Here is a 27,627-nt window from a genome sequence, read left to right on the forward strand (position 1 = left end):
TCAGTGCACCGCCAGGAATGCCTGGAGATTTAGATGACAAGTTTTCTACTGGGAAGATAGTGCTCTTTTTAAGTTGATCCTGGATTTTATCGTTGTTACTTTGCTGTTTCGGATTATTATTTTTCGATCTCAATTTTTTCAGAGTGCAGGTTTTTGGGGAATCTTTTTGTGTACAAATTACGCACACAAAGGTCTTCTTCAAGTCATTAGAGTATTTAGTTTTTCCACAACTAAACCATTTATTACATTTGATACACTGCACGCCGCCTATTTTGCTTGTAATTCTTTTTAAACAGATACCACACTGTTCCAGATCCATAATAAGTATCGCTACTGAGTACACCAACTTCAAATTGCAAAAATGTCAATAGCAAATAAATCTAAACAATCGGATATTAAATCACTCTAGGGAAAATCACTCAGGTTAATTCTTAATCAAAGTTCCCAAGGGAATTTTCACTCAAGAAGAAAAATAATCTGCTTATTCGAAATATAATCCCTTTGTTACTGAATTGAATATTAGCTGTAGGTCGGGCAGAGACTATAATCCTTTAGTAATAGGTTATATCCAAAAAAGGTCCTCAAACCATGAACTCTGAATGGCTATTTATTTATTCGCTCTTACAAGATCTAAATTTTTTGTCAGTCGCCGTCCGAGACTTACGGGCAAATATCCTCTAGGGAGGTGAAGCAAGAACAAAAGATTTATTTATTTATTTATTATTATAAGATTTATTTATTTTTTCAGTCATCGTCCGAGACTGACGGACAAATACCCTCTAGGGAGGGGAAGCACGGAGAAAAGATTTATTTATTGTTATAAAAATTGTTTATTTTTTCAGTCACCGTCCGAGACTGACGGACAAATATCCTCCAGGAAGGCGAAGTACGCAGAAAAGATTTATTTATTTATTGTTGTAAGATTTATTTATTTTTTCAGTCACCGTCCGAGACTGACGGACAAATACCCTCTAGGGAGGTGAAGCACGCAGAAAAGATTTACGCGACGCTACGAGAATGCCGAGAACAAACAGGATTGAAGAAAATACAAGGTGCTAAGCTTCAAGGATATCTGTCCAAGAAAAACGATAAAAACCTGAAGTGGAAGACTATGTTCTTTGTTCTTCAAAATGACCACGGTGAAGATCGGCTTTATTTTTATGATAATCCCAAGGTAAGTCTCTCATTTTTTTGCTGTATATCCGGATATTGGTCATTCTGTGACCTAGTCTTTCTGTGAGACAGGAGAAGAGAGAGCCAATGATTTCTTTGGGAGCCTTTGCCTCCAGTGACCCTCGGCAGTTTTTACTGTAAAATTTTTATCTATTTAAGCATTATTTTATTGAACCTTTGTTTGATCTGTTAAATCTTTTAATCAAAGGTTAAACTTTTGTTCAACCTTTGTTAAATCTAAAGTGGAAGACTATGTTCTTTGTTCTTCAAAATGACCATAGTGAAGATCGACTTTATTTTTATGATTATCCAAAGATAAGTCTGTCATTTTTCCGATGTTCAGAAAATCGGTTGTTTTTTCCGACATTCTTCATGGCGCCTGGCCGCTAAAAATGCAGGGTCTGATGTGAAGTTACTTAGCTTCTGATGTGTTTCACCAAGGTTTTTAAATAGGATAATCATTCAATTTATTTAAATCACGAAACAAAACAATCCCGTCTACGTCTTCTTCATTCCAAAGGCTCCATTGCTGGGTAAGCGAAACTGCACAGGGCTGCATAGAGCACAAAAAAAACAGTTTAGAGTTTGTAAAATCGAAATAAATAAAGGCAGTTAATTACTTAAATAGATATTTCATGTTTCAAACTGCAAAAAAGAAGTGTGGAAAACGTAAAAACCTCTATGAACTCAACACCGCAATAAAGAAAGAAAATTAAATTAAAGTTAAAATAATAAGTTATTATTTTTGTAAAGGAGTCAAAAAGGGAAACCCAGGAGCCGTATCACGAAATTTGCTCCAGATACACAAGAAAGAGACTAAATTTAGATCTTACAGACGAAGCAAAAGTGGTTGAAATCCTTTTTTCCGGGTTAATAAGAACTATGATGAGAAGGAGAAAGAGGAGTATGTGACATATGGTTTGAAATTATATGTTTCAGCACTAGAGCTACATGGGTCATGTGCCTGGGAAACATCAGAGTCAGGTGGGAAATTGCTTTACTTGCCTGGAAAGGGCCCATTATCAAATTTTTCCCAGCACCACAGGAAGCTTCCGAAGCAATTTCGGTAAAAACCGATAGCGGATCTTAGATGTATCAGCGGTTCGAAAACATAACGAGAAGCTAGTTTAAAACAAAGGAAACTTATAATCTCTTACTAATTGTTAAGCCATAAGCTGTCTAATCACAGCATAAATAACGTGCATTTTGTGTCCGCAGACTTCAATCAGGGCAGTTAGCACAACAGGGAACTTCTAATAAGTGAATGTAACCAGACACTTGGAAAACTGTAGGTTCTATGGCTATCTTAGCTCTATGAATATCTACCTTAGTTCTTATACCCTAGGAATGATGCATGGACGGATAATAAATAGACATATCTATTAGCAAATGAACTAACATCATTTTTATATAATCCTAATAAGGGGGGGAATTAATGCCATGCTTGCTTCTCTCTCCATTGGACTATCTGTCTTGGCTTTTTCTACAATTAGCCATGACTTGATGCCCACAACTATTACATTTTAATTAAGACTTTTTTTTAGCTGATTTTAATGTCTTCCAAGCTGGAATACTAGAATATTTTTAGAGACTAATTTTTCCTGAACTTCAAACAAAATAGAAATTTGTGCTCCGTTTAATCAAAAGAAAAAAAATGATTTTCTAATGATATAAAGTTTCATTAAATCTGAATATCTCTGGCACAAAACGGGGGAAGTTAAAGGGTTTTTCTAAGAATACCGGGAAAGTAGGGGGGTTGGCTTTTAGTTTATGTTGGTTATTCGGATCTCTTATCAAAGCTATACAAGTTATGGTAAGACCGCCCAGCCAGTTCTGAATAGTTTGGCCACACAAACTGAAAAAGCTTATAATGGACGAGATCAGTGGTTTTTTAAAGTAAAGCACTATCATATGTCTGATAGAACTAGCGTATCAAATAGTACTATTACAGTAAGATATAGCTTACATTATACTTGCTGGTGTTAAAATATTATTAACATCATAGCGCTATTATATGTTGATATATGTAAGGATTTTAGCTATAATATTATAAATGCAATATCTTATTATATAGCATTTCAATTAGGAGTTGAACCTTAACAATTCAAATACACGATGATTGAAGTTGGAATGCGAGTATGAAAGTAATTTCTTTTATCCCAAGACTGACAAGTCTTGGTTTGATCCAAGATCAAAAATAAAAACGAATTTTGTTTCATTTGTTTTGTTTTCCTTATGTTTGTTTTTATTCATTTATTCTATATATATAATTTTTTTTTTTATTTTAGGTGACTAAGAAACTGGCCAAATTTCGAAGTTGACTAAAATATTTTGATTTTAGATGACTAAGAAATCGGTCAAATAATTATTTGACCTTCAAAATAATTATTTGACAAATAATTATTGTTTAAATAATAAAGTATTCTGATCTATTAACTTCTTAAAGTCAATTTATGGTAATTTATTCACTATAAATTACCGGAAATCATTTATATTAAGTAATACATTAACAGTTAAACAAAAAATTTAATACATCTTATTTGAAGGCTAAACGTCTTCAATGTATTTTGAACTCTTCAAGTTTTAAGCATTTTCCTATTTTAAAATATTAATAACTCCTTTATTCCAATTTTGTCAATTGTTTCTTTTCATATTCTTTAGGATTACTTTTTTGTAATAATTAACAATTTTGGCCATTTAATTAAATTAAAAAAGCCAAGTTGCATCAACAGAAAGTATTGAGCAATGTTAAAATTTTAAATAAACATAAATTATACAGTGTACGAGGGGGGCTGTCCTTTCCTCAACCCTCCCTCTTTGTGCTAAAATCTTGAAATTCTTCAAAATACTTGTCGTTCAAATTCAGTGGGCATTGTGTTTCATCAGTCTTTCGTAAAGAATTGTGACAAAAATCCAAGTTTTAGTGCAAAGAGCGAGGTTTGAGGAAGGAACAGTCCCCCTCAATATAGAAAATAATTTCTGTTAGTTTTAAGTTTTAATGTTGCTCCTTACTTTTAGTTAAAAATATTGTGTTTTTTTTATTGAATTTCTGATGGTTTTTCGAATCATTCCAGTAAATCTCCTTGCCTCATCCCCTCCTCCGACCAAAAATGCTCATGGAAAATTCCTTCCCAAGAATTTTCTCCCCATGGAAAATTCTCCACGTTGAAAATCCCTCCTCCCCTCCGAAAACGCCCACCAAAAAACGTCCGCGCATTTTCAATGATAAATATTATATATGCACAATGGACAAATTGTGTAACTGTAAGTTACAAATTGTGTAACTTACAGTCCTTTTCTCAGGGACTATGAGGGTCACGTCCAAACCAAAGGTATGGTTATTGGTCCTTTAAAATATGCTGAATCAAATGGCTATCCCAAAAATTTTGATCGAGTTTTTTTGGGGGAAAAAGAGGTGTGGGAGGGGGACTAGGTACTCGTCAATCTTTTTGGTCGCTTGAAAGGGCACTAAAACTTAATTTCAGATCAAACAAACCCTTTTTCGGTGTTCTAGGATCACTGGTTCAATACGATCACCCCTGGGGAAAAGACAAAAATAAATAAACACGCATCCGTAATATATCTTCTGGCGAAACAGGCAAAATTCCACATTTTTGTCTATAGGAGCTTGAAACAATAGGATTCTCCGATGTGCTGAATCTGATAGTGTGATTTTCATTAATGCTACTTGACTTTTTGGGGGATGTTGCCTTCCCTTTTCGAAAATTTGGCAAATTTTCGAAGGCTCGGGCAGCATTAAACTTATTGAACTTCAGAATCAGTACAGAAACTCTATTCTTTTGATGTATCTGTCTTTATCAAATATATGTTTTTTAGAGTTTCGATTACTATTGAGCCGATTCGCTTGTTACTGCTAACTATTTGATTGGGTCTTATGTTATTGCCAACTGATAAAGTTTTTTTTTTTCATCTTGCGTACATATTATGGGAAACCATGACATATATGTTATTTGGGAGAGTTTCTGCATTCTAGTATGTTTTCCTTATCCCAATTTCGTTACTATTTATTCTATAATGATCTATTTTTTTTTATTTAATTGTTTTGTTTGTGGTGTTTTTTTTTTATTTAACTGTCCCATTGAAAAAGAAACAAGATCTGTTTGAGTCGGCTGATATTTGTTCTTTGTTGATTTCACTTGTTTCTCGGGGTTCCACTCGGGGTATTACCCGAATCGTTTAAGGGCTTTTCTCAACTAATGTGTATTTTGTTTCAACGTCAATAAAGCGAAGATTTATTCGTCTGGTGACTTACATAATAAAATATTTCTTTCTTTTATCTAATTTACCTAATTTTTTTTTTAGCAGATTCTGCTTTTTTTCGAATTATACCCTTTCATGTATTAATAAAAACTGGCGCCTTTTTGCTGGTTGATCCAAATCCTTCTAAATTCAACATCATAATCTTATGATTTTGCTGTGATTGTATTATAATTCCATAATCTTAACTATACAGGTAGTTGTGCAGGCGTCCCGTTATCTGGAGAAGAATACTACTACTACTGCTACTACTAACAACTTACTGTAGTACCAAGCCGCTTGAGGCCAACACAACTATGCACGCTCCTCCTACTTCTCAATCCGTTCAAAGCCTCCCTCTTTACAACCTCCCAAGAAGTTTTTGTTTCCCTTAAATCTTTCCTTACGAAACCCTCTCACCCTATTCTGTGAAGAGCCGTGTTTCGTTTGGCCCTTGACGGTTGGCCGATAAGGACAGTCTTTGGCAATATGTCATTCTTCATCCAGAGAACATGTCCCAGCCATCTCATCCTTTTTCATTATAGCCCTAAAAAGTTGCATTGAACCATATTTTTTTGCACAGCTCACTATTTGAGATACGGTCAGTCAACAATTCCTGGGTAATTCATTAGGAAAACATCTAGCAACTCTTCTTCCGTTTTTCAGAGCACGCACGCTTCAGAACCGTACTTGACTACTGTCATCACTGCAGGTTCCAATATTTTAAGCTTGGTTCGCAAGCTTATCTTCCTATTCTTCCAAACTTTTTATGGCACTTGGACATATAGCGATCGCAAATTCTGTCGGTCTGTCTGTCCCGGCTTTGCTACTTTAGGCGCTTCCAGGTAAGCTAGGACGATGAAATCTGGCAGGCGTATCAGGAATCAGACCAGATTAAATAAGAAATTATCGTTTCCCCGATTTGACCGTCTGGGGGGGGAGTGGGGGACGGTTAATTCGGAAAAATTTGAAAAGAAGAGGTAATTTTAACTTACGAATGGGTAATCGGATCTTAATGGAATTTGATGTTGGGAAGGATATCGTGTCTCAGAGCTCTTATTTTAAATCCCGACCGGATCAGGTGACATTGGGGGGAGTTGGGGTGGGGAAACCTTAAATCTTGGAAAACGCTTAGAGTGGAGGGATCGGGATGAAACTTTGTGGGAAAAATAAGCACAAGTCCTAGATACGTGTTTGTCATAACCATAACGGATCCGCTCTCTTTTGGGGGAGTTGGGGGGGGGTTAATTCTAAAAAATTAGAAAAATGAGGTATTTATAACTAGTGAAGGAGTGATCGAATCTTATTGAAATTTGGTGTTTCGAAGGATGTCGTGTCTCAGAGCTCTTATCTCAAATCCCGACCGTATCTGGTCACATTGCGAGGAATTGTGGGGGGGGGAGGAGCCTAAAATCTTCGAAAATGCTTAGAGCCGAGGGATCGGGATGAAACTTGGTGAGAAAAATAATCATAAGTCCTAGACACGTGATTGGCATAAACAGAACGGATCCACTCTCTTTGGGGGAGTTGGGGGGGGGGGGTTAATTCTGAAAAATTAGAAAAAATGAGATATTTTTAATTTACGAAGGAGGAATCAGATCTTAATGAAATTTGATGTTTGGAAGGAAATAGTATCTCAGAGCTCTTATTTTAAATCCCAACCTGATCCGGTGACACTGGGTGTATTTGCTGGAGGGGAACCTAAGATTTTTGAAAACGCTTAGAGTGGAGGGATCGGGATGAAACTTGGTGGGAAAAATAAGCACATTTCCTACATACGTGATTGACATAACCAGAAGGGATTGGGGAGAGTTGGGGGGAAGGGTTAATTCTAAAACATTAAAAAATGAGGTATATATAACTTACGAAGAAATGATCGGATATTTATGAAATTTCATATTTAGAAGGACCTCGTATCTCAGATCTCTTATTTTAAATCTCGACCAGATCCAGTGTCATTTGGGGGGACCGGGAATCTTGGAAAACGCTTAAAGCGGAGAGATCAGGATGAAACTTGGTGGGAAGAATAAGCACAAGCCCAAGATAAGTGACTGAAATAACCGGACCGTATCCGCTCTCTTTGGTGGAGTTGGGGGGGGGAGTAATTCGGAAAATTAGAAAAAATGAGGCATTTGTAACCTACCAACGGGTGGTCAGATCTTAATGAAATTTAATATTTAGAAATATCTTGTGCTTTAGAACTCTTATTTTAAATGCTGACCAGATCCAGTGACGTTGGGGGGAGTTGGGGGGGGGGAAAGCTGGAAATCTTGGAAACCGGAAATTTTGGAAAACGTTTAGAGTGGAGAGATCGGGATGAAACTTGATGGGAAGAATAAGCGCAAGTTATAGATACGTGATTGACATAATTGGAACGGATACGTTCAGCTGCGGGTTGTTAATTTGGAAAAATTGAGGTATTTTTAACTCAAGAACGGGTGACCGGATCTTAATGAAATTTGATATTTAGAAGGAACTCATGTCTCAGAGCTCTTATTTCAAATCCCGACCAGATCTGTTGAAATTGGGGAGAGTCGGAGATGGAAACCGGAAATCTTGGAAAACGCTCATAAATGTCGTAGATTCGTGATTGATCTAACCAGAGTGGATTCGCTCTCTTTGGGGAGTTAGGGGGCGGGATTCAGTGCTTTGACGAGTTTGGTGCTTCTGGACGTGCTAGGACGATGAAAATTGGTAGGTGTGTCAGGAAGCTGCACAAATTGACTTGATAAAGTCGTTATTCCTGATTCGACCATCTGGGGGGCTGAAGGGAGAGGAAAAACTAGAAAAATTGAGGTATTTTTAACTTACGAGTGGGTGATCCGATCTTAAAGGATTTGGGCATTTAGAAGGACCTCGTGACTCAGAGCTCTTACTTTTAATCCCGACCGGCATTAAGCCTCTGATTTTCCTTTTGAAGCAATCTATTGATTCTTTAAATTTTGCTAGAGCTCAAGCCATATGAGCTCTTGGCTCTTCCGACCTCGTCACAAGTGCCATATGAGCTCTTAGCTCTTTTTTGAACTGGAGAAGAACAGAATATGTTATTTTCTAATTTATTCCATTTCAGAGAACAAAGCCACGAGGGATGATTGATTTAAGTTGTGGATACCTATATACAGTGCATGAGAGCCTCTGGGACAAGCCTCATTGTTTCATTCTTATCGAGAAAGCTTTACCTTGCCTCGCTACTGCTACTTATTTAAGTGCTGCTTCCATGGAAACCTCACAGGTTGGTCTCTTTGTTTTTAAAATTCATTGTAGGCTACTTGGTCTGCCCCGATAAAGTTTGTAGCTTTTGTCTGTATGTAACGCACCCTCTTGAGTTACATACAGACACCGTCTCGGTTCCGCTTTATGAATGAATAATACCTGATTTAAGCGTCATAAAAAAAACTGATTACACTATGTGTTAAAAGTAAATTATATTTATATTAATCTTCAATTTTTTTGTAGCTATGAAGAGTGAGTAGGTATGAATTTGTTTGTAAGTATGAATTGCTTATACATCGCACTATTAATGATTTTATTCATTATTAATTTTAATCATTATTAATGATTAATGTATTAAATTTTATAAAAGGAATCGGGAACCCCAAAATCGAGCTTGAACTTTTATGATCCGTTTTAAATGTTTTAAGTTATCTAATTGCTTGGAATCTAATTTTATTTATTTAATAAAACTAAATTACATTAATCAAGATTAATCTAGCAAACTAATTTCAGAAATCACAAGTTCAGTGTTTGGCTTATTTTATTACAGTATTATATAATTATTATATCTCGAGCCCTTTTTTTGTTCGCAGATATTAAAATAATTGGGCTCAAACTCCTGATTCTAGATTATTTTTTTTCTAAAGTTGCCAAGCATATTTGAGTACAAGCGTTCGAAAATCAAATTAAGATTATTAAATACATAGAAAAATAGAAAGTTGATATTTTTTTAGCTGTAATTAGTTGGCATAAAATTGTGTTGATTCCTTTTGAATTCCAGTGGTTAGGACGTTGACTCTCCAAATATTCCTTTAGAGTATAGGATTGGTCCGATGAAAACAAACACAGGGTTTTCAATCTCTTTCGAAAACGACTTTATTTTCATTTTATTTTTGAATTTGTACTGTATCAGATTGACGATGCTCCTTGACTACCAGGGTCCTTGGGTGGGCACTGCAGTGTGTAGCTACACGAAGGTTCCAACACTGGGTCCCGTATTACCAAAATAAGATCAAACCCACTGCCATACCGCAGCGCTTCCATTTTATTTTATTCGTTGTAGAGAGAAAAACTATTAGGATATTAGTCATCTAGGTATATTTGACATCAAGCATATAAAAAACACTTTTCCAAAATTAACCAAGGCCCTTAACGAACCTTACCATTGTCTTGACATATCTAGATTGTTTTATTTGTTCTTTTTTTACACCGGAAAACGAGCAATTATCTCATGAAGGACAACCTTATTAAGTAAACAATAATCAGTGAGCGAAACTTGGTCCCCTGGTATACAAATTATGATTGTAATCTATCTTCCACTATGCGTGGCCTTGAATGTGAAGTAGCGGAGAATCCCAGAATCACTTTAGGCTATAGCTGTCATACAAGATACTAATTATTCAACTAGATAAGCTTGTGTATCGGATTATCAATAGCAATCTAGGATCTTGCTTTAATAGTATGTTTTATCTAGAACACCAGGTCCATAATTATTCAACTAGATAAGCTAGTGTATCGGATTATGAATAGCAATCTAGGATCTTGCTTTAATAGTATGTTTCATCTAGGACACCAGGTCCATAATTATTCAACTAGATTAGCTAGTGTATCGGATTATGAATATAAATCTAGGATCTTGCTTTAATAGTATTGTTAAGTTATGTATAGAATTATATTGAGAGTTGGCTTTAAAACAGGCCTCATCGAGGTCTCTAGGGACGGAGTTGTTGATTGAAAATTGTAGTATTTGTTATATTTTTTTTTGGTTCTGATAAATTTCTCTCTCATACGGTAAAAGTAAAAAATTCCCGCGGACAGTAAAACTAAAATCTATTTTTGACTTGGTTAGTTGGAAACTTGCACAAACGTGTATGTATTTGAAAATTTGGGACACTCAGAAAGTACGTTTTGATTTAAAAAGACCTCCGTATACAGTTTTTGGTAGTAATGGGTGCCAAATTAAATAAAAAGAGAGATACGTAAATGAAAGATCAGCAAAAATAAGCTAAAAACATACGGTACCAAACAGCTTAATAAGGACACTAGAACTTTCGATTATCAATCGAATGAGCCCCCTCCAAACCACTACTACTACTACAACTGGTACTGCTACTACTACTACTACAACAACTAATACAGATATTCTACTTTAACTGTTACTACTACTACTACGAATTTTACTAATACTACTGAAGATAAGGGTATTATGTTGTAACTCTCATGGAATCTTGAGGGGGATTTTGAAACGACAAAAAAGGTACTGTATGTAAACTATTACAACTACTATTTCTATTACTACTAGTACTACTATGGCTATTAACATGTTTGTGTAAGTTTCCACTTAACCAAGTCAATGAGATTTTACTTTTACTGTCATAAATAAACTTTACGTTTTATATTCCCAAGGTGTAGTTGTCTTTAGGAATCAAGAGAGCAAAAGTGGTGCCAAGTTCAACTATTTAGTTTTGCTTATTTATTTGAACGATTCAACATGGCAACACTGACGAAAGCCTTGCACTGTCCTAAAACCTTCTTAATCTTGGAACAACAAAAAATAATCGTATCAAATCGCAGTTTTACCAATGAATGGGTCTAAGGGGCAAAAAAATATTTTCATCTTGATGATCTCGGCACTTCATTAAATTATGTCACTGTTTAATGTAGCAACATTTCGTATGTAGTTTGGGATTGGTATGAAACACGAAAGTTTATTACAATATTTAGTACTGCTGTGAAAAAAGCACGATTAGGATGTTCCCAGGTGAGAACTGACTATAAGAAATGGCAATGACTAGAAAGAGTTAAATAAAATATTAAAACAAAATAATTAAATAGGTGATATCTATAAGTCTGCTAAAATCTAGAAGATATTTTTATTGCCATAAATGCACAAATCAAAATTTCAGCGGAAAGAGACTTTCGAGAATTTGACCTAGTGATGTATGTGACTGTATCAGCCATCTTTTTCACGCGGGAGGGGGGATTTTTTAATTTTTTTTTTTAATGTTGTATGTTTTGTCTAAAATTACAGAATAATGTTATCAAGTTATTGTCTGGGTTCAAATTTAGCCCTGTATTGTCCGGCGGGATTTATCAGACTAACCTCCGGGGGAGGGGGAGGGGAAACTATGTCTTATTACTCTTCCCTCGCCCTGCGTGTCGATACGAATATGAAGTTTACATAAACAAATTGAGTTGAAGCTTTACTCTCTGGATCAAAAATTTCATTTTATTTCTTCTTGTTTTTACCATAACTTTACAGTGAAAACACGAGAAAAACTTGTTATAAGCTATTTCGGCAGGTTTTGAAGACATGTATAGTAATAATCGAAAAAATATTGAATGTTTTTAAAATACGATGAAAATATTCTGAAGTGCGATTTTTGGATCTGCAATGCTACATTTATTGATGAGTGTCGAGTTGCTTGTCCAAAGTTGTAGGTGGAACAAATATTTGACGAAATGACAAAAGGCGGAAGACGTTTTTGGTTTATCAGTTTTAGCGAATATATTCCAGAAAGACATAGCACACAGGATATGAGGCAGTGTGGCCATTTTGCAAAGACTGGTGATGTAAAAAAGGTGTAACCCAAGTTCCTCTGAAACAACTAGTTCCTGGAGTTAATCTAGTGATTGATTTTTGGATGTTTACGAACGTGTTGAGATTTTTCTCGTGTTAAGGCTTTTCAGATTATTTTTTCTTTATCAAAAAATCTCCATTTTAAACCTGAAGTTGGGTTTTCGCGAATCTTGACCATTTTTGCTTGCCAAGGCTATTATTTCACTGCAACATTAAAAGTAGTGGTTGAAAAGTTTTAACAAACGTGACACTGGAAATATTTTGGTAAAAAGTTTTTGTAGGAATTTTTGTGAAATGGTTAAGCATGTTTTTAAAATTTATTTTATTTAGTTTTTTTTTAATGGCAGAAGATGTCGCTAGAAACGATGTTATGAAGTTTAATAAAATATCCGAAAACAACTGCCATTTCCTGTCGTGACAAGAAATAACAGTGACATTTGTTCCGTGTCATCTATGAGATTAATATATTACGCCTTTTTTGTTGGAATCTCGTTTAACTAAAAAACGTGTTTTAAAATCTAACTAAAAGTTTCATTTAATTACTTGGATTAAAAAAAGGCCATTGCTTGAGCTTTTGAAAGCAACACTATTAAATACATTTTTCTGGTAATGTTATTATAGCCGGGGAAATATAGTTAATACGCCTAAAAAGTCAAATTTTAGCTATTTTATCTGGCTTTTAACTAAGCATACTTATATTTTTACCTTTTTATCTGATAACAATATGTATATGATTATTAGTTTAATTAACTATTAGATTTAATTGGCTATTAACTATTTAATTCACTATTAGATGTCTGATTATTGTATTAGACAAAAATTACCGGTCATTTTTAGTCAAGAAAACTTTGTTGTTTTTTTGTTAAGTAGAAACTGAATGAAATCCACTATACCCGGTAATATATCCCACTTACAAACTTTACCTGGTTTTCCATGTGTAAGATAGAGCCATGAACCTAACTGCAATTCTAGTAAACAGAAAAATAGTTAACATTTATGATTAGTAAAAAATATGTAGTTAGTAACTAAAGTATAAATATTATATAATGCAATAATTAATAACTATAAGAATAATCTAAAGGAAAAATAACTATTAAGAATAATTTTCGCATAATCCTAGTGTTTTAGTCTATATCTAGTATAATTCTAATGCTGACAATGAAAATAGTTTTTATACTTTCTCAAAATAGTCGCTATTTTGGGTAAGGTCACTATTAAGATAGAATAGATTGTGTCGTATTAGCTGTTATTATCTTTTCCTATTGAAGCACAGTTAGTTTGTAGGTGGTTTAGTATTGGGTATTGTGCAGGTATAGAAGTGTTTACTTATTATACTTCAGGAAATTGTAATAATTAATCTTTTTATTCTAGGAGTGGCAATCGGCTCTGAAGCCTTTATGTGCACCTCAGGTAGCTAAAGCTCCAAAAGTTCAAAAGCTGAGACAGCTACGTTGCCTTCATTTAACTGTCTTAGAAGCTCAAAGGTATCTTACTTTTCTCTTTGTTCCTCTCTCTACCTTTCTCTCTCTTTCGCTCTATATCATTTCCCTCTCTCTCTCCCTCCCTCTCTCTCTCTCTCTCTCTCTCTCTCTCTCTCTCTCTCTCTCTCTCTCTCTCTCTCTCTCTCTCTCTCTCTCTCTCTCTCTCTCTCTCTCTCTCTCTCTCTCTCTCTCTCTCTCTCCCTTTCTTTTTTTTCTATTTCATTTTCTATCTATACATTTTCCTATCTATGTCTCTCAAAAACATATTTATAATGTACTTTGTCCCTTTTGGACTTATGGACAATATTATATTAAAAATAATAAGCTGAATTAATTATATACGCATGGAAGTTATAATCCAATAGTTAGCAGGATTAGAATGTAAGGTCTGAACAGTATATCCAATTCTGTGCAACTGGTATAAGGATAAGGAAAACAGAGGTGGAAGGTAAAAGGTAAACTATGCTTTACTATATCAGGACAATGCCTGGCTCCCTACAAGTTCAACCCAAATAGTATGGGAACTGAAAAATCACCATTGCCATCTAGTGTTATGCTACTTCGCCTGATCCAAACCGTTGTATGCTTGGTCTTTTCAGTTACTTTGACAATGCGTCTGCACATACCAAAATTACATATCTGACAAGCCTGGTTATTTATTCTTAGCGTTTCACAAAACGTAGATGACGTGAGAGGATAAGAGGATTAATGCTTTAAAGGACTTGTATTAGTTATCGAATAAGTTACACGGACTATATAAGATACACGGGCAAGAGATGCTATTGAGATTTCTTTTTTAGTTTCTTATAGGTCTTTTTTTTTCTATTATTTATAGAGCGTCTAAGCTTTGAATAAGCTTAGTACAGGTGCTAAGGAATTGTATAATTTTAATCAATTTAAATCTGAGCTGCGATTGGAGTTGCTTGGTAAATATACTTTTGAAACACATTAAAAGAATTTATTTGTATTTTATCATTATCTATTTTGTTGCTTCAGGATTTAAATATGTTATGTTTTTTGTTGAATAATTGATTATGTGAATTGTTTTGGTACATGGTTTTATACCCTTATTCTTTTTTTTTATTCATTTTTTTTATTTTTTCCTTTTTGTTTTCTGTTGATTGTTTGTTGTCTGATAGCAGAGCCTTGCAAGCTATGCTTTTGCTGTGCTATTAATATGATATATCATTGTTTTGACAACAAAAGTTGTTCTACTACTAACCGCAGAAAATGCGGGGGAAGTGATGTATATAAACAGACGATTCAGTCATTTCAAAAATGAATATATTTAATTCACGACAGAGAAGAAAAAGGGACAGTAATAGCAAAAAAAAGAGGTGCTCCTTCAGAGATCTGAAAATAAGCCATTTTTGAACTGGAATACACTTCATCATTTCTGTTATTTACCTAGTTGTCCATGCATTCTAGGTAACACGTGGACAGATCAACAGTTTTTGCTATCTTTTACCAATTACATCCTGGGAGTCAAGCTTAGCCCGATAAGTTAGACAAGTGCTGCTCGAACTCAGTCTAAAATGCTAGGGAGAGAAGGGAAGGCAGAATTCGGCTTCCAATTGGCCTACCAATTCAAAGATAACTAGGCTAATTGACCCTACCAAGGTTTTTCCTTGCTAATCTAGGCCTACTTTGTTGAGACTGAATTTTGGCATAAAATAATTCTTGAAAGACAAAGAAAACTGGTTCATTATGGCTCACGAACGAATTTCTGCTTCAATCCTGTTCCATTGTATGTTAATCTTGTATATTAATCTGTATATTATGATTAATCTGTACAAGGATATGCAATGATTAATCTGTATATTAATCGTTGTATATTAATATATGCAATAAATGGTCAGAACAAATATTATATTATCTGCTCTTCTTATAAAAATTTCTATTTCTTAATGAAGTCGCCAGAAACTACACTGTAATTGACATTTCTAGTTTCGAATCTCTATCTCCCAAAAATTGAATCGCTGAAAATCCAATTTTTGTAAGTTCCCCATTCTGTTTGAGTCCAATCCAACGAACTCTTACGGGTAAGGGTAGATCGTTACTATGGGTGAAACATAGCTATCCAATTACATCCCCGAGATTACATTACGTTTGAAATTGGGGACTATCCAATGTGAACTGTGGACTTTCAAATTCGAAGTCTATAGACCAGTGATCGGCAACCTTTTTAGTTCAAAAAACAAATAACCTATTTTACGACTTTAAAAGTTCCAATGAAGACTCACAGTTGGCTGAAAAATGTTATCCGTAAAACGTATGCCTTGTTCGCTTTGTAACCCTAACTATCAATTAAAAATGTTTAACCAAATGCCAAATAATATATCAAATGTCTAAAAAAAGCAATAATTTATCATAAATTGATTTTTTCCATCTTAATCGGATGGAGACCTGTTGAAAAAAATGTATAAATATAATAAACCTCCTTGTTCAATAGCTCACATTCCTTTATGCGACAAACCCCGAAATATTAAACACGATTCCAGTTATTCTTATTTTCAACTTAAATTTAAATAGTTAGCAATCGTCAACGTTTGATTATATGTTAATTAAAATGTCTTTCTGTACACGTAGAACTATTAAACTGACAGTTCAAATCCGTTTCTTAAACTTTGTTCTGGTGTTACATTCTCTCATTTTTTGCCCTGCTATAAGTAGTTTGATACCACAAAGGGGTATAAGTAGCTCAAGGATCTTGGAATAAAGCAGCTCACGGGTCGTTCATAAAATTTTCAGGAATAATAAACAAGATAAAATTATAGATAATAAACAAAATAAAATAATAAAAAATATAAATAAAATTTACTTGAAACCTTCAGAGATTCCAGTTTGATACGACAATGGGGTATTATTGCATGCGTGAATAAAGAAGCAATATTGCTCGTTGGTCGCTCACAAAATTGTCTTGGAATTACTAAATAATAAAACTTCAAACAGGGATTTCAGTAAATTTAACTGCAGTAAGAAAAAAAAATAAATAAAATTGACATCAAACACTCAGGGATTGCAGCAAATTGCGATTATGTTATAAATGTATATGCTCCTTTTATTTAAAAAGATTTTTTATTGGTTTTATCATTAAAAAAAAAGCTGCCCTCCAGAGGTTGACTCTGAAATAATGTTTGGCCGGGGCACCAGCGAAACAAAATTTTTGCAATATATGTTGAAAAGTTATTAATGAAAGAACCATATCGGTTGGATTTATGGCTATTATGTTATGTTATGGCTAATGCTCATATTATCACTTTTTAGGTTACCTCAGCGTTTAGTTGCGAATCCATATTGTGTGATAGCCTTAGGTTCAGCCAAGGTGGCGCGAACCAAAGTGCAACCTAGCTCAAATCCTGTCTGGGATGAGGAGTTCTTACTTGATGACATTCCACCTGACGTTTTGACATTAAATGTCACAGTTTACAATAAAGCCAAAAGAGGAAAAGACACTGAAGTCGCGGATCTGATTATTGAATTAAATGGTCTAAGTAATGGCGATGAGGTACGCTTCATTTGAAATTGATTACATTTAGTGATTAAATAAAAACACGAGTTTTTTTCAGTTGAAAGTAAGGATCAACGCTAAAAATTAAAAGAACAGAAATTATTTTTTATATGACGGAGGACTGTCCCTTCCTCGACCTGGCTCTTTACGCTAAAGTCTTAAAGCTCTTTAAAAATAAATCTCATTCAAAAACAATTACCCTTCTGTTTGAGTAGTCTTTCCCCAATAAACAGGACAAAAAGTCGAACTCCAGCGTAAAGAGCAAAGATTGAGTGCAGTACCCCCTCATATACAGATTGAAGGGGCAGTACCCCTCATATACAGATTAATTTCTGTTCTTTTATCTTTTAATGTTGCTCCTTACTTTGGCTTGAAACAACTTTCAACTGAAGGGAGAGGGGAGGGGGTTAAGTGGGAGGATCTTTCAATGGAGAAATTTTTCACGGGGGAAGAGAATAGAACAATATGAAATTAAATAAAAAAACAAGTTTTTCAACTGATTGTGAGGAGAAACATTAAAACTTAAAACAAACAGAAATTATTACGTTTATGAGGGGTTCGTCCCCTCCTAAATACCTCGCTCTTTACGTAAAAGTATTTTTAGTAATTTCAAAAGAGCTATTTATTCTAATTAAATTGCCTTTGTGATTCAGGGGTCATTCGTAAAGGATTGTAACAAAATTCAAACTTTAGCGTAAAAAGCGAATTATTGACGAGGGGCGAATCCCCTCATATGCGTAATAAAATATACGAATAAGGAAGTTCGTTACGTAAGTTAATTCGTAAGTTACTTATACTTATTACTAATGATAAAAGTTTGTAAATAAAATTGAAATTTCTAGTGGCCTTTTTAAGTAACTCAAAAATTGGAGGGCAACTAGGTCCCCTCCCCCGCCCCTTTTTCTCAAAATCGTCTGATCCAAATTTTGAGAAAGCCATCTAGCCAAAAAAAAAATTAATATGCAAATTTCGTTTTCATTATTCATAAGGAAGTTCGTTACGTAAGTTAATTCGTAAGTTACTGATAATTTTTACTAATGAAAAAAGTTTGTAAATAAAATTGAAATTTCTAGTAGCCTTTTTAAGTAACCCAAAAATTGAAGAGCAACTAGGCCCCCTCCCCCGCCTCTTTTTTTCTCAAAATTGTCTGATCCAAATTTTGAGTAAGCCATTTAGCCAAAAAAAAATTAAATTAATATGCAAATTTCGTTTTCATTATTCATGTACGGTGAGCCAGAATCAAAACCTGCATTAATTCTAAAACGTTCAGAAATTGTATAAAAAAAACAATTTTTTTTAACTGAAAGTAAGGAGCGACTGTAACGTAAAACGAACAGAAATTATTCTGTATATGAAAATGGCTATTCCCTCTCCAACGCCCCGCTCTTTACGCTAAAGTTTGACTCTTTCTCTGAACTCTACTTCTAAAAAAATAAACAACTTTAGCGTTGAACGCCAAAAAACACAAAATTTCGCATTTTTGTAGATATGAGCTTGAAACCTCAACAACGGGGCTCTCTAATATGTTGAATCTGATCGTGTAATTTTCATTAAGATCGCTTGGCCCTTTGAGGCGCTTCCTTTCGAAAATCGGGCATATTTTCTCAGGCTCGTAGCTTTTGATGAGTAACATTAAACTCGAAGAGTTTTATGCATTTGGAATCAGCATATAAAGCCAATTTTTGTTTATGAATTTTTTTGTAACCAAAAGTTACAAGAGTTTCGGTCACTATTGGGCCGAATTGCTCTTTTCATACAAATCTCTACCGCGAACTGTTCGATCTAGCCTTGGTTAGAAAAAGGATGGTCATTTCTGCGGAAGAGGAGAGGGGAGCTTGCACAAGAAAAAAAAGGCAAATTATACAAAACATAGGCTTTCCTTCAACATTCATTTACCCCTAATATTGTTTTGAAGGAAAATCATACCTCAACGGGAAAATCATAAGTACCCTATTTCTGATTTGGGTTTGATAAAACGTTTAATTTGGCTATAAAGAATCTGTATCTACAAAAAGTCCTGTTTATCAAAATTGTTTTATTTTTGAATTGGAGGAATTTATTGACTCGATTTAATACAACACAACAACAAAATTATAATACATCATGCAATATTAACTTGACGGCAGATATATTAAATTACCGTTCGAAAATACCAATAAAAATCGTTCTTTGCTGCCACCATCTTTTTCTCCTGATGAGCCCTTGTGTTGGGTTGTTGCCTCTGAATTATTTGTCTTTACTGTTTTTATAGTTTGATAAATGACGACTTATACTTATTGACGACACGACTGCCTGTCCATGGATTATTGTTTATGGTTGATTGTGTGTGGCTATCCCTGTTGGACCAATGTGATTGTATGGATGAGTAGGGTTAAGGCCTCATTCAAGTGCTGGTCTATATTAATCACTAATTTAGGAAAACAGTCTTCCTTTTCTCCTTCTATCTCTCTCTTTTTTTTTTTCTTTTTTTTTTTTGTTTGTTTGTGCTGCTGCATTGGTGATTTCTCTTTTCATATATATATATATATATATATATATATATATATATATATATATATATATATATATATATTGCTATTATGTGGAATATATTATATAATTATGTATATTCATATTTTAATAGTACATAATAATATATAATTACGTCTATATCAGTTAGAGAGTTGATTAGATCTTAAAGAAATATTAGATATTAAAAAAAAACTCCTTTCAGAAACTTGGTAAATTTAAAGGTTTGGGAGGTTTTTTTATATGTATATTTATTTATTCTGGCTTTGTTATTTGTTGTCTGTTTATCGTTTATCTTGAAACCATTTTTTTCATTGTATTTTATTATGTTTCTGTTATTATTTTTCGTCTCTACCTTCAAAGTGTAGATTTTTTTTTTCAATTTTTTTGTTATTTCTTGTATTTTGCAATTTTGTATTATATTTGACCGATTGGAATTACTCTTCCAAATTTTATTAACTGAAACAGGACGTTTGTGGCAAAGTCAGGTACATGGCGACATTGGACCAAATCCTGTATTTGCTGCACTATTATCCTATTTCGCTAGCGGTGATAATTGGGACCATCATTGATTCTTTACATAAATATTTTTATTTTTATTTATTTTTTTTTTTTATTAAGTCAAAGGGAATATAACTATATGAAAAGGTCTTTGTTAACGATATTTCTTGTGTGTTAGTGTGAAATCTCTACTATACGTTATTTGTATAGTAAAAGTTGTGTACGATTTATTCTATGTAGATAAAAAAAAAATTATTGAACAACACATTATAACATTCAAGTTTAAAATTTTTATTAGAGACAGAGAGAAAATTAACTTTGGACCTCTTATTATTTAGGTCGAAGAATGGTATCACTTGACCGGAGTGACTCCTGTTGGAGAATGGGGTTCGCTACGACTGAGAACCCGATATCTCCATGACCTTATAATGCCACCAGAGGAATATCTCCCTCTCAAAGACCTCCTTCTGGAAATGAATTTAGAAGTTGTTAAAAGTTTGGCCGATCTTTGCCATTTAGATCGGATACCTCTTGCCACGTCTCTACTTAGAGTTTTTAGGTATCTTTTTATTCTGTTTATTTAAGTCATTGAATTGCCATTTCTTAAGTCATTTCTTAAGTTTTCTTAAGTCATTTCTTAACTGGTTGATAATTACAACTCATAGTTATCATGAATAAAACAACTATTCTCTGCAAAAAAAAAATGAAAATGAAAATAACGGGATATCGTTTTGTTGTATCTTTTGCTTCTACATGTGGAATTTCATCATATTGACCCTTTGACTAAAGAATCTTGACGTCTCGAACTGAACTTCTTCAAAAAGAAATGCTAGAAAATGGTCTCCCTCGGTGGGAGTCTAATTCTTGAACCATTAGGTAGCTAGCTGAACCTCCGACCTGGGGACTAAAACAGACACTAAGAAACTTTTTGATGATGTTTTACTGATCTTTACTTTTGGAGACTGACATCAGTAAACTCAGATAAATATTTTCAAAATGGGATATTTTAATGCTAAGGAAATACATAGAAATATACTAGCAGATTTGAGCGGTGCACCTTCTGTTAAACATATCTAATCCTACTTAGAAGCTCCATGTATGGTTCTTCATTTCGGATATTTTAAGGGAGAGTCAAATCGTGCAATAGAAAGAGTATAAAAAACGGTGGAATATGTCCTAATAATGTAAAGATCAGTGGTGATTTATTTATGAAGTCACAAAAAGTATCAAAATAAGTGATAAATAATAAGGGTATAGGTCCTGACGGTAAGGCAAAAGTGATTCGGAAATTTGGTGGGTATATGGCGAAAAATCAAATATTAACTGTAGATGTGATTTTTGGTAAAGGGAAAGTACCTTGTGACCAGTAAAACTTCAGCAAATAACTTATAACTGAAAGATGGCGAAACAGATTAAAGTATTAATACGCGTATTAATTTGAATAAGTTAGGAATTGATATGCACAGCGTGAGGATACGCAAAACGGCTACAGATTCGGTTCAAATAGACCAGTTGTTTTCTGACTTCACACTGTCCAAATAATTGACCCCCTCCCCGCTTATGTGCAAATATGTAGCCCGAATTATGTATCCCATCTATTTTTTCATTTCTCGTTGTCTTTTCTCACACTAAGCTGAAAGAAAGAAACTAAAAAAAAAATCCGGTTTACAGTGCGTCGATGCCTGAACAACTTAAGCGGTAAGGGGAATATCATTCAAGTACCCAAATTTTTAGTTCTTAACACTTAAGTACTTGTCAAATGAATTGGAAATCTAGCAAGAAAAAAAAAAATTCTAAAAAAGGATAATTGCAACATCGTTTAAAAATTTCAAGCACCAAATTTGAAACTTAAATTCATTAGATTTTTAACTCATAGATATTCTGAAGCTCTAAAATTGATATATTTATATCATTGAAACAAGCTTTATAAGTGAAAATGATTATTTGTAAACTAATAACCCAAGCAAGGCCGTATCCAGGGTGGGGGTTTGAATCCCCCCCCCCGCCCAAAGTGTTTGTCCGACTCGTAAAAAACGTGATAAAAATGAATATGAACAAATTTTTGATGCTTTTTTTTTAATTGCTAGCTTGGTACTAGTCTAGTTGTATAAGAAGAGGAAGTCAGGTCCCACCCCTCACTAGCGATAAAGAAAACAACCGTTCTCGAAGACGAGAATGGTCTAGAAGGACAGTGTAGCTTTTGTAATGAGAAGAGGATGCGCTAACGCTATCTGTATTCCTTGCTCAATAATTAAAAAGAGTCCAAATATTTAGATTTTTTGAGTATTCAGATATTGAGCCGAATATTCAAGAAGATATCCAGCTTCTTAGTCCAGGATTTTATTGTTTCCAAGCAGGTGTTTTTGTGTGTAAATAATTTCTAGGACCACACTGGCTAATCATAATCAAACATAAAATCGTGAAGGAAGGGAGAAAACGAGAACAATAAATAGCCAGTGAAAAATTTAAAAATTATGCAAATGCTTCGGTCAAGATCTCCGCTTGACCGTCCTCAATGCAGGATAAAACTGATAAAAATATAAAAAAACAAACCTTAAAACTAAACACAAAACTAAAATAGGATGACCCTTTCTGAGTAACGGTGAAAGGGTAACTCAAGGAGGTAACGGTAAGGGGTTACCCTTTCACCGTTACTCAGAAAGGGTCATCCTATTTTAGTTTTGTGTTTTGTTTTTGTGTTTAATCACATAATTTTATTATATATTGAGCTATGATTTCTGTTCTACTATGTTTCTATTCTACATGTATATTTTTATGCTTCTTTTTTTAGTTAGATTCTTTCGTTTATTATGGTTTACTATGGCCTATAGTATTGAGATACTTAAAATTATAATGTAATAGTGAAATAGATACTGTGAAAACGAAAATAGTGAAAATAATTTGAAATAAATGATGGAAGAACATAATAATAAAAAATTTAGGATTGAATAGAAGGAAGAAAATAAAAAAAATAGAGAACGGACAAGAAAGCAGAAATATAAAATTAAAAATATTTGATTGTGGAGCTGACAATGTATCGCAGCACCTTGATTAAGCTAGTGAGCAAATAAGAATAAACATTAAAACAAAAATTACAAACATTTTTGTAAGTACAGAAGGGGGTTGAAGCCCTTATCTCCTCAGATTATTTCAAATCAGGGCAAAATGTCTTAATCTCTATTTAATAAAATGTCTAACTAGTTTCAAAAAATCACGCCTTAACTCTTGACTCTGATTTATCACAAATCTTAAAAGTTGAATGTTGAACAATGTTCAACTCGAGAAATTACAAAAAAACAGTCGTAATCTTTGCTGTGGTCGTGCGTAATTTTGATTTTATCGGCATATGACCGTTTTACTGGCCCGGGCATTACATACTCAAGTCTTCTGCATTTAGAAGTTTAGTTTGTTCACTGAAAAAAAAAATTAAAGCAATGAATAACAGGGAGAAGGTTGGCTACTATAATTCAAAAGGCGTTGCATGACGTTTATTGGTTACCTTAGTTTACATTCCCCTCCCTCAATTAATACCAACTTTATCGATTGATTTGATATTATTCCTTCCGTCTTGACTGGTTCCCAAGATGTTTAGAAACTTCACCTTTTCTCCCAAAATATCATGTCTTCTTCTCTGTCTTGCATATTTAGCCGCAAATTAAATCTTCTGATATTAAATTTCGTGTTCTGTACCTTAGAAACTGAATCATCAAGAGCATCAAAATAAAGTATGCCCCCTAGAGGTACGATAAGTGTTTTCATAGGTGAAAAACCGCGATTTTCTAGAATTGTTTTTTTATTTGTTTCAAAATCGCAAAGTTTTCAGGGCAGTACAACTTTTCATCAGTATTTCCACATTGAATCCTGAAATTGAACAATGCTAATTAGATCAATTTGACAGGCGGCATTCCGTCCGTAAAAATTCAAATATTAACAAGCTGTTAGTTCCCAAAGATAACTTAACCTTCAAGGGAAAGCTACACATTCTTAAGCTATTTGGTGCTAAGCGTTTTTAGCTGATTTTACTCAACATCAATTTTTGTACCCACTTCTACCAAAAACCGCATAACTGCATATGAAAATGTTTCTCATTAAAAATTGAAATACTGATTTTTCCTTATATTTCAAGATATTTATGGTTAATAAATAATTTTGTTCCTCACGCCTCTCAATACAAAATTTCCACATAATTGACACCTTTTTAAAAGAAAAATGCTATGGCAGGGCGAAGAGCGGATCGACTGTGGCTCGATTGCCATTTAAAGTCATCCTACGTTGAAAGTCTCGAGATATGGTATGTTTATGGTTGTGTAAGTATGGTTGTATGGTTGCGTAAGACAATATTTAATGTTTCGTAAGTATGATTGTAAGATTGTGTAAGGTATTGATGGCTGTTTAGGTATGGTTGTGTAAGGTTGTGTAAGATATTTATGGTTGTGTTAACACGAAATATGGTTATGTAAGTTTCCACTTAACTAATTCAAACGACCTGGTCTCATTTTACCTGTCTTTGGCACTTTAATAGTTGGTTGATGCTCTACTCAAAGAACTTTACAGCAAGACAGAAAGTGCCGTCCTAGTTATTGGGAAGCTTTCTTCTTCCTTCCCATACAAAATGGAGTACGGCAAGGATGCGTTGCTGCGCCTGAGCTGTTTAACTGCGTCATCGGCCACATCCTGAACGCGACGCACCATGCTCACCCTATCGGCATCAGTTATGCCGGGAGGACTCTGTCCGATGTTGCCTTCGCGGACGATGTAGCTGTCCTTAGTGACAATCTCGACCAACTTATGTCTGCACTCGAGACACTCTCCTCCACAACCTCTGGAGGTGGGCTGCAAATCAACTGGAAGAAAACGAAAATCATGCCCATAGAAAAGACCGCATCAGCACCACTCTCAACTGTTGAGATTAACGGCCAAGCTGTCGATGTGGTAAGGCAGTTCACATATCTCGGATCAATTATATCCTCAAGTGGCACACTTGACGCCGAAATCTCAGCCAGATCAGCCAAGGCAAGCTCTGTGTTTGGACGACTCCTGAGAGCAGTCTTCCACAAACCGCAAATTATTCGCCTTACCAAAGCCCGAATTTACAACGCCACAGTTTCAAGCATCATGCTGTACTCATCTGAGATATGGCAGATAACCCAGACACAGCTAAGAAGGGTCGATGCTGTTCAGGGTAGGTACCTGCTTCGAGTCGAAGGCTTCAATGGTATGACAAGATCCGCAATACTGAGATCCTGAAGACCTTCAAGCTGGCGAACCTCTCTAGCCAAGGAGAAGCCTGCTCTCTAAGGTGGTACGACCACCTACGCTGTCTCCCACTAAGTACCCCCACAAGGATCATCTCGGACTTCAATCCCTCTGAAAATGGCTGGAAACCACCTCGAGGAAGGCCACGCACTAGATGGGCAGATGTAATAAACCAACGCCTGCTCAATCGCAACATCAACTCAAATGATGCCCCATCCTTAGCCCTAGACAGGGCTACTTGGAGAAGACTGACGGCATTGTCAACCAGTTCCCTCTACGCTGGTGACCCTGCTGAGCAAGAGTGTTAAGTCAAGTTGATGCTTTACAATACGAGTCCCAGGGATCAATCCCCGCTGCGGTAAGGTCCCTTTAATAAAGATCGAACACATGATTCGCCGATGCGCCAGCAATGGATCTGGAGGATTTTTTTTTTTTTTTTTTTTTTTTTTTTTTGTACTTCAAAACAATCTTACCCCAAAAAACTTTCTTAGTAACAGAAAAGAAAAGCTCAGCTTCAGTTTTTCAGTGTTCCAGTGTTTTCATTCTTCTGTAAAATATAAATTAATTCGAATAAAAATCATATCGAACTAATTTCAGAGTAAATTAATTCAATTGTTTCGAAATTAATTCAGTATGTCAGCATTGTGAATTGATGCTCTTTTTAGTAATACCCAGGGTTCAGTTTCAGCTGCCAAAAGGTTGAGCGACATGCTTGCTACTTGCCCCGGTAAAAAAAAAGGTTCAGCAACTGAAACGTCGATTCGACGACGTTTCAGTTGCTTTCTTTCGAAATCAGTATTGCAGGCATAAAAAACAAGAGGTAGATAAATATAATTTTTCCAAAATTTTTCATATTGCCTTTTTTCGCACACAGAAATATTATAAATATTTTTTTGAAAAATATTGTATTATACATAAAATATATGTATAAAAACTAGTAATTGAAAACAAATACTTTTGCCTTTTCCCGCGACCCAAATCTCAGCGTTTTTGAAAAAAAAACGGAAAGATCCCGAAATATATGACTGGAAACAAATAATTAATGGCGTCGTCCAATTCTTGTAAGGCCCATGTTAACCACTATACCGAGTTACTCCCCCCCTCCCCCCTTCAAAGAAACAGTTTTTTACTCGTAGTTGTAAAAATGAAGGTAAAAAAAATATTTAGTGAAACTTGGTTAAAAGTTATACTTGGTGAAATACGAATGATATAAATGTTTGGTGAAATAAAAACTAAAAATTTTTTACAGGCATGAGAAAAGGGAAGCAGATCTGCTGCAGAACTTAATGGAGCAGGAAATTGACCGAGAAGAGGAGACGTCAACATTGTTCCGAGCCGCCTCTTTGACAACAACCTTAGCAGATCTGTATATGAAGTCTGTTTGTACACCTTTCCTCATAGCAGCCCTTTCAGAAACAATACAAAGAGTTCTGGAATCAAAACAAGCGTGTGAGGTAGGTCAACTGGTGCTTATTTTTGCTGTAAAATATGTAGCACAATGCATATTGTTATACAATAATATTAATAGAGTCTTACATTATCGGCATGTATTTACGGTGGCCGCCGCGTACCCCCCCCCCCCAGCCGGAAACTACATCCTCGCTTAAAGGAAATTATTCCCAAAACTTTTCTCCGGGGTAGCGCTGGCATGCTCTATTGCAGATCCAACTGTTATTATCCCAAATCTATCTCTCACTATTTTGTCTTCAAATGAGGGGGGATAATTATGTTGTAATGTAGGGGGGGGGGCTTGCCTACAATTATAGCCAGGGAAATTTCTTTCTGGAACATTCTTTTTTAGTTTTTTGTTTCCCTTTATAATCTTGGAGATTTTGCAATATTCGTTTCTTTGTTATAGTCAGTCACAAACAATTGTATTTCAGATTTCTAGTTAAGAGTTTGAATTTTGATATGCCTACGGTAGTTTTCAAAAAGAGGTTTGATTTTTGGCTTCCTCAAAAGGTGTGAGCACCATTACTAAATTTGGAATTTACCTTCTTGGTGTCTGTTAGTGCACGGTCAATTTTAATGAGAAGTACAAGTACGTTGACTCATTTAGGTCTTGAAAACTACCCAACTTTATGACAAGTAGGGCCTTATGTTGAAGATCTACCAAAAAAAATACAATAGAAAAATAGAATGTAAAG

At 34.6% G+C, this 27,627-nt stretch overlaps 1 protein-coding gene across 2 annotated transcripts in view; it reads left to right on the forward strand.

Moving 5' to 3' along the window:
• Nucleotides 1-27,627, forward strand: part of LOC136027657 (ras GTPase-activating protein 1-like) — a 106,594-nt gene that overhangs the window by 41,951 nt on the left and 37,016 nt on the right. For both annotated transcript variants that reach the window (XM_065705089.1, XM_065705090.1), the window contains exons 7-12: nt 941-1,174; nt 8,501-8,662; nt 13,595-13,707; nt 16,972-17,212; nt 20,563-20,783; nt 26,730-26,934. In XM_065705089.1, the coding sequence (XP_065561161.1) occupies nt 941-1,174; nt 8,501-8,662; nt 13,595-13,707; nt 16,972-17,212; nt 20,563-20,783; nt 26,730-26,934 (1,176 nt within the window). The remainder of the gene's footprint in view (nt 1-940; nt 1,175-8,500; nt 8,663-13,594; nt 13,708-16,971; nt 17,213-20,562; nt 20,784-26,729; nt 26,935-27,627) is intronic.

The sequence above is a fragment of the Artemia franciscana genome, chromosome 5, assembly GCF_032884065.1.
Source record: "Artemia franciscana chromosome 5, ASM3288406v1, whole genome shotgun sequence".
Classification (NCBI taxonomy): Eukaryota; Metazoa; Arthropoda; class Branchiopoda; order Anostraca; family Artemiidae; genus Artemia; species Artemia franciscana.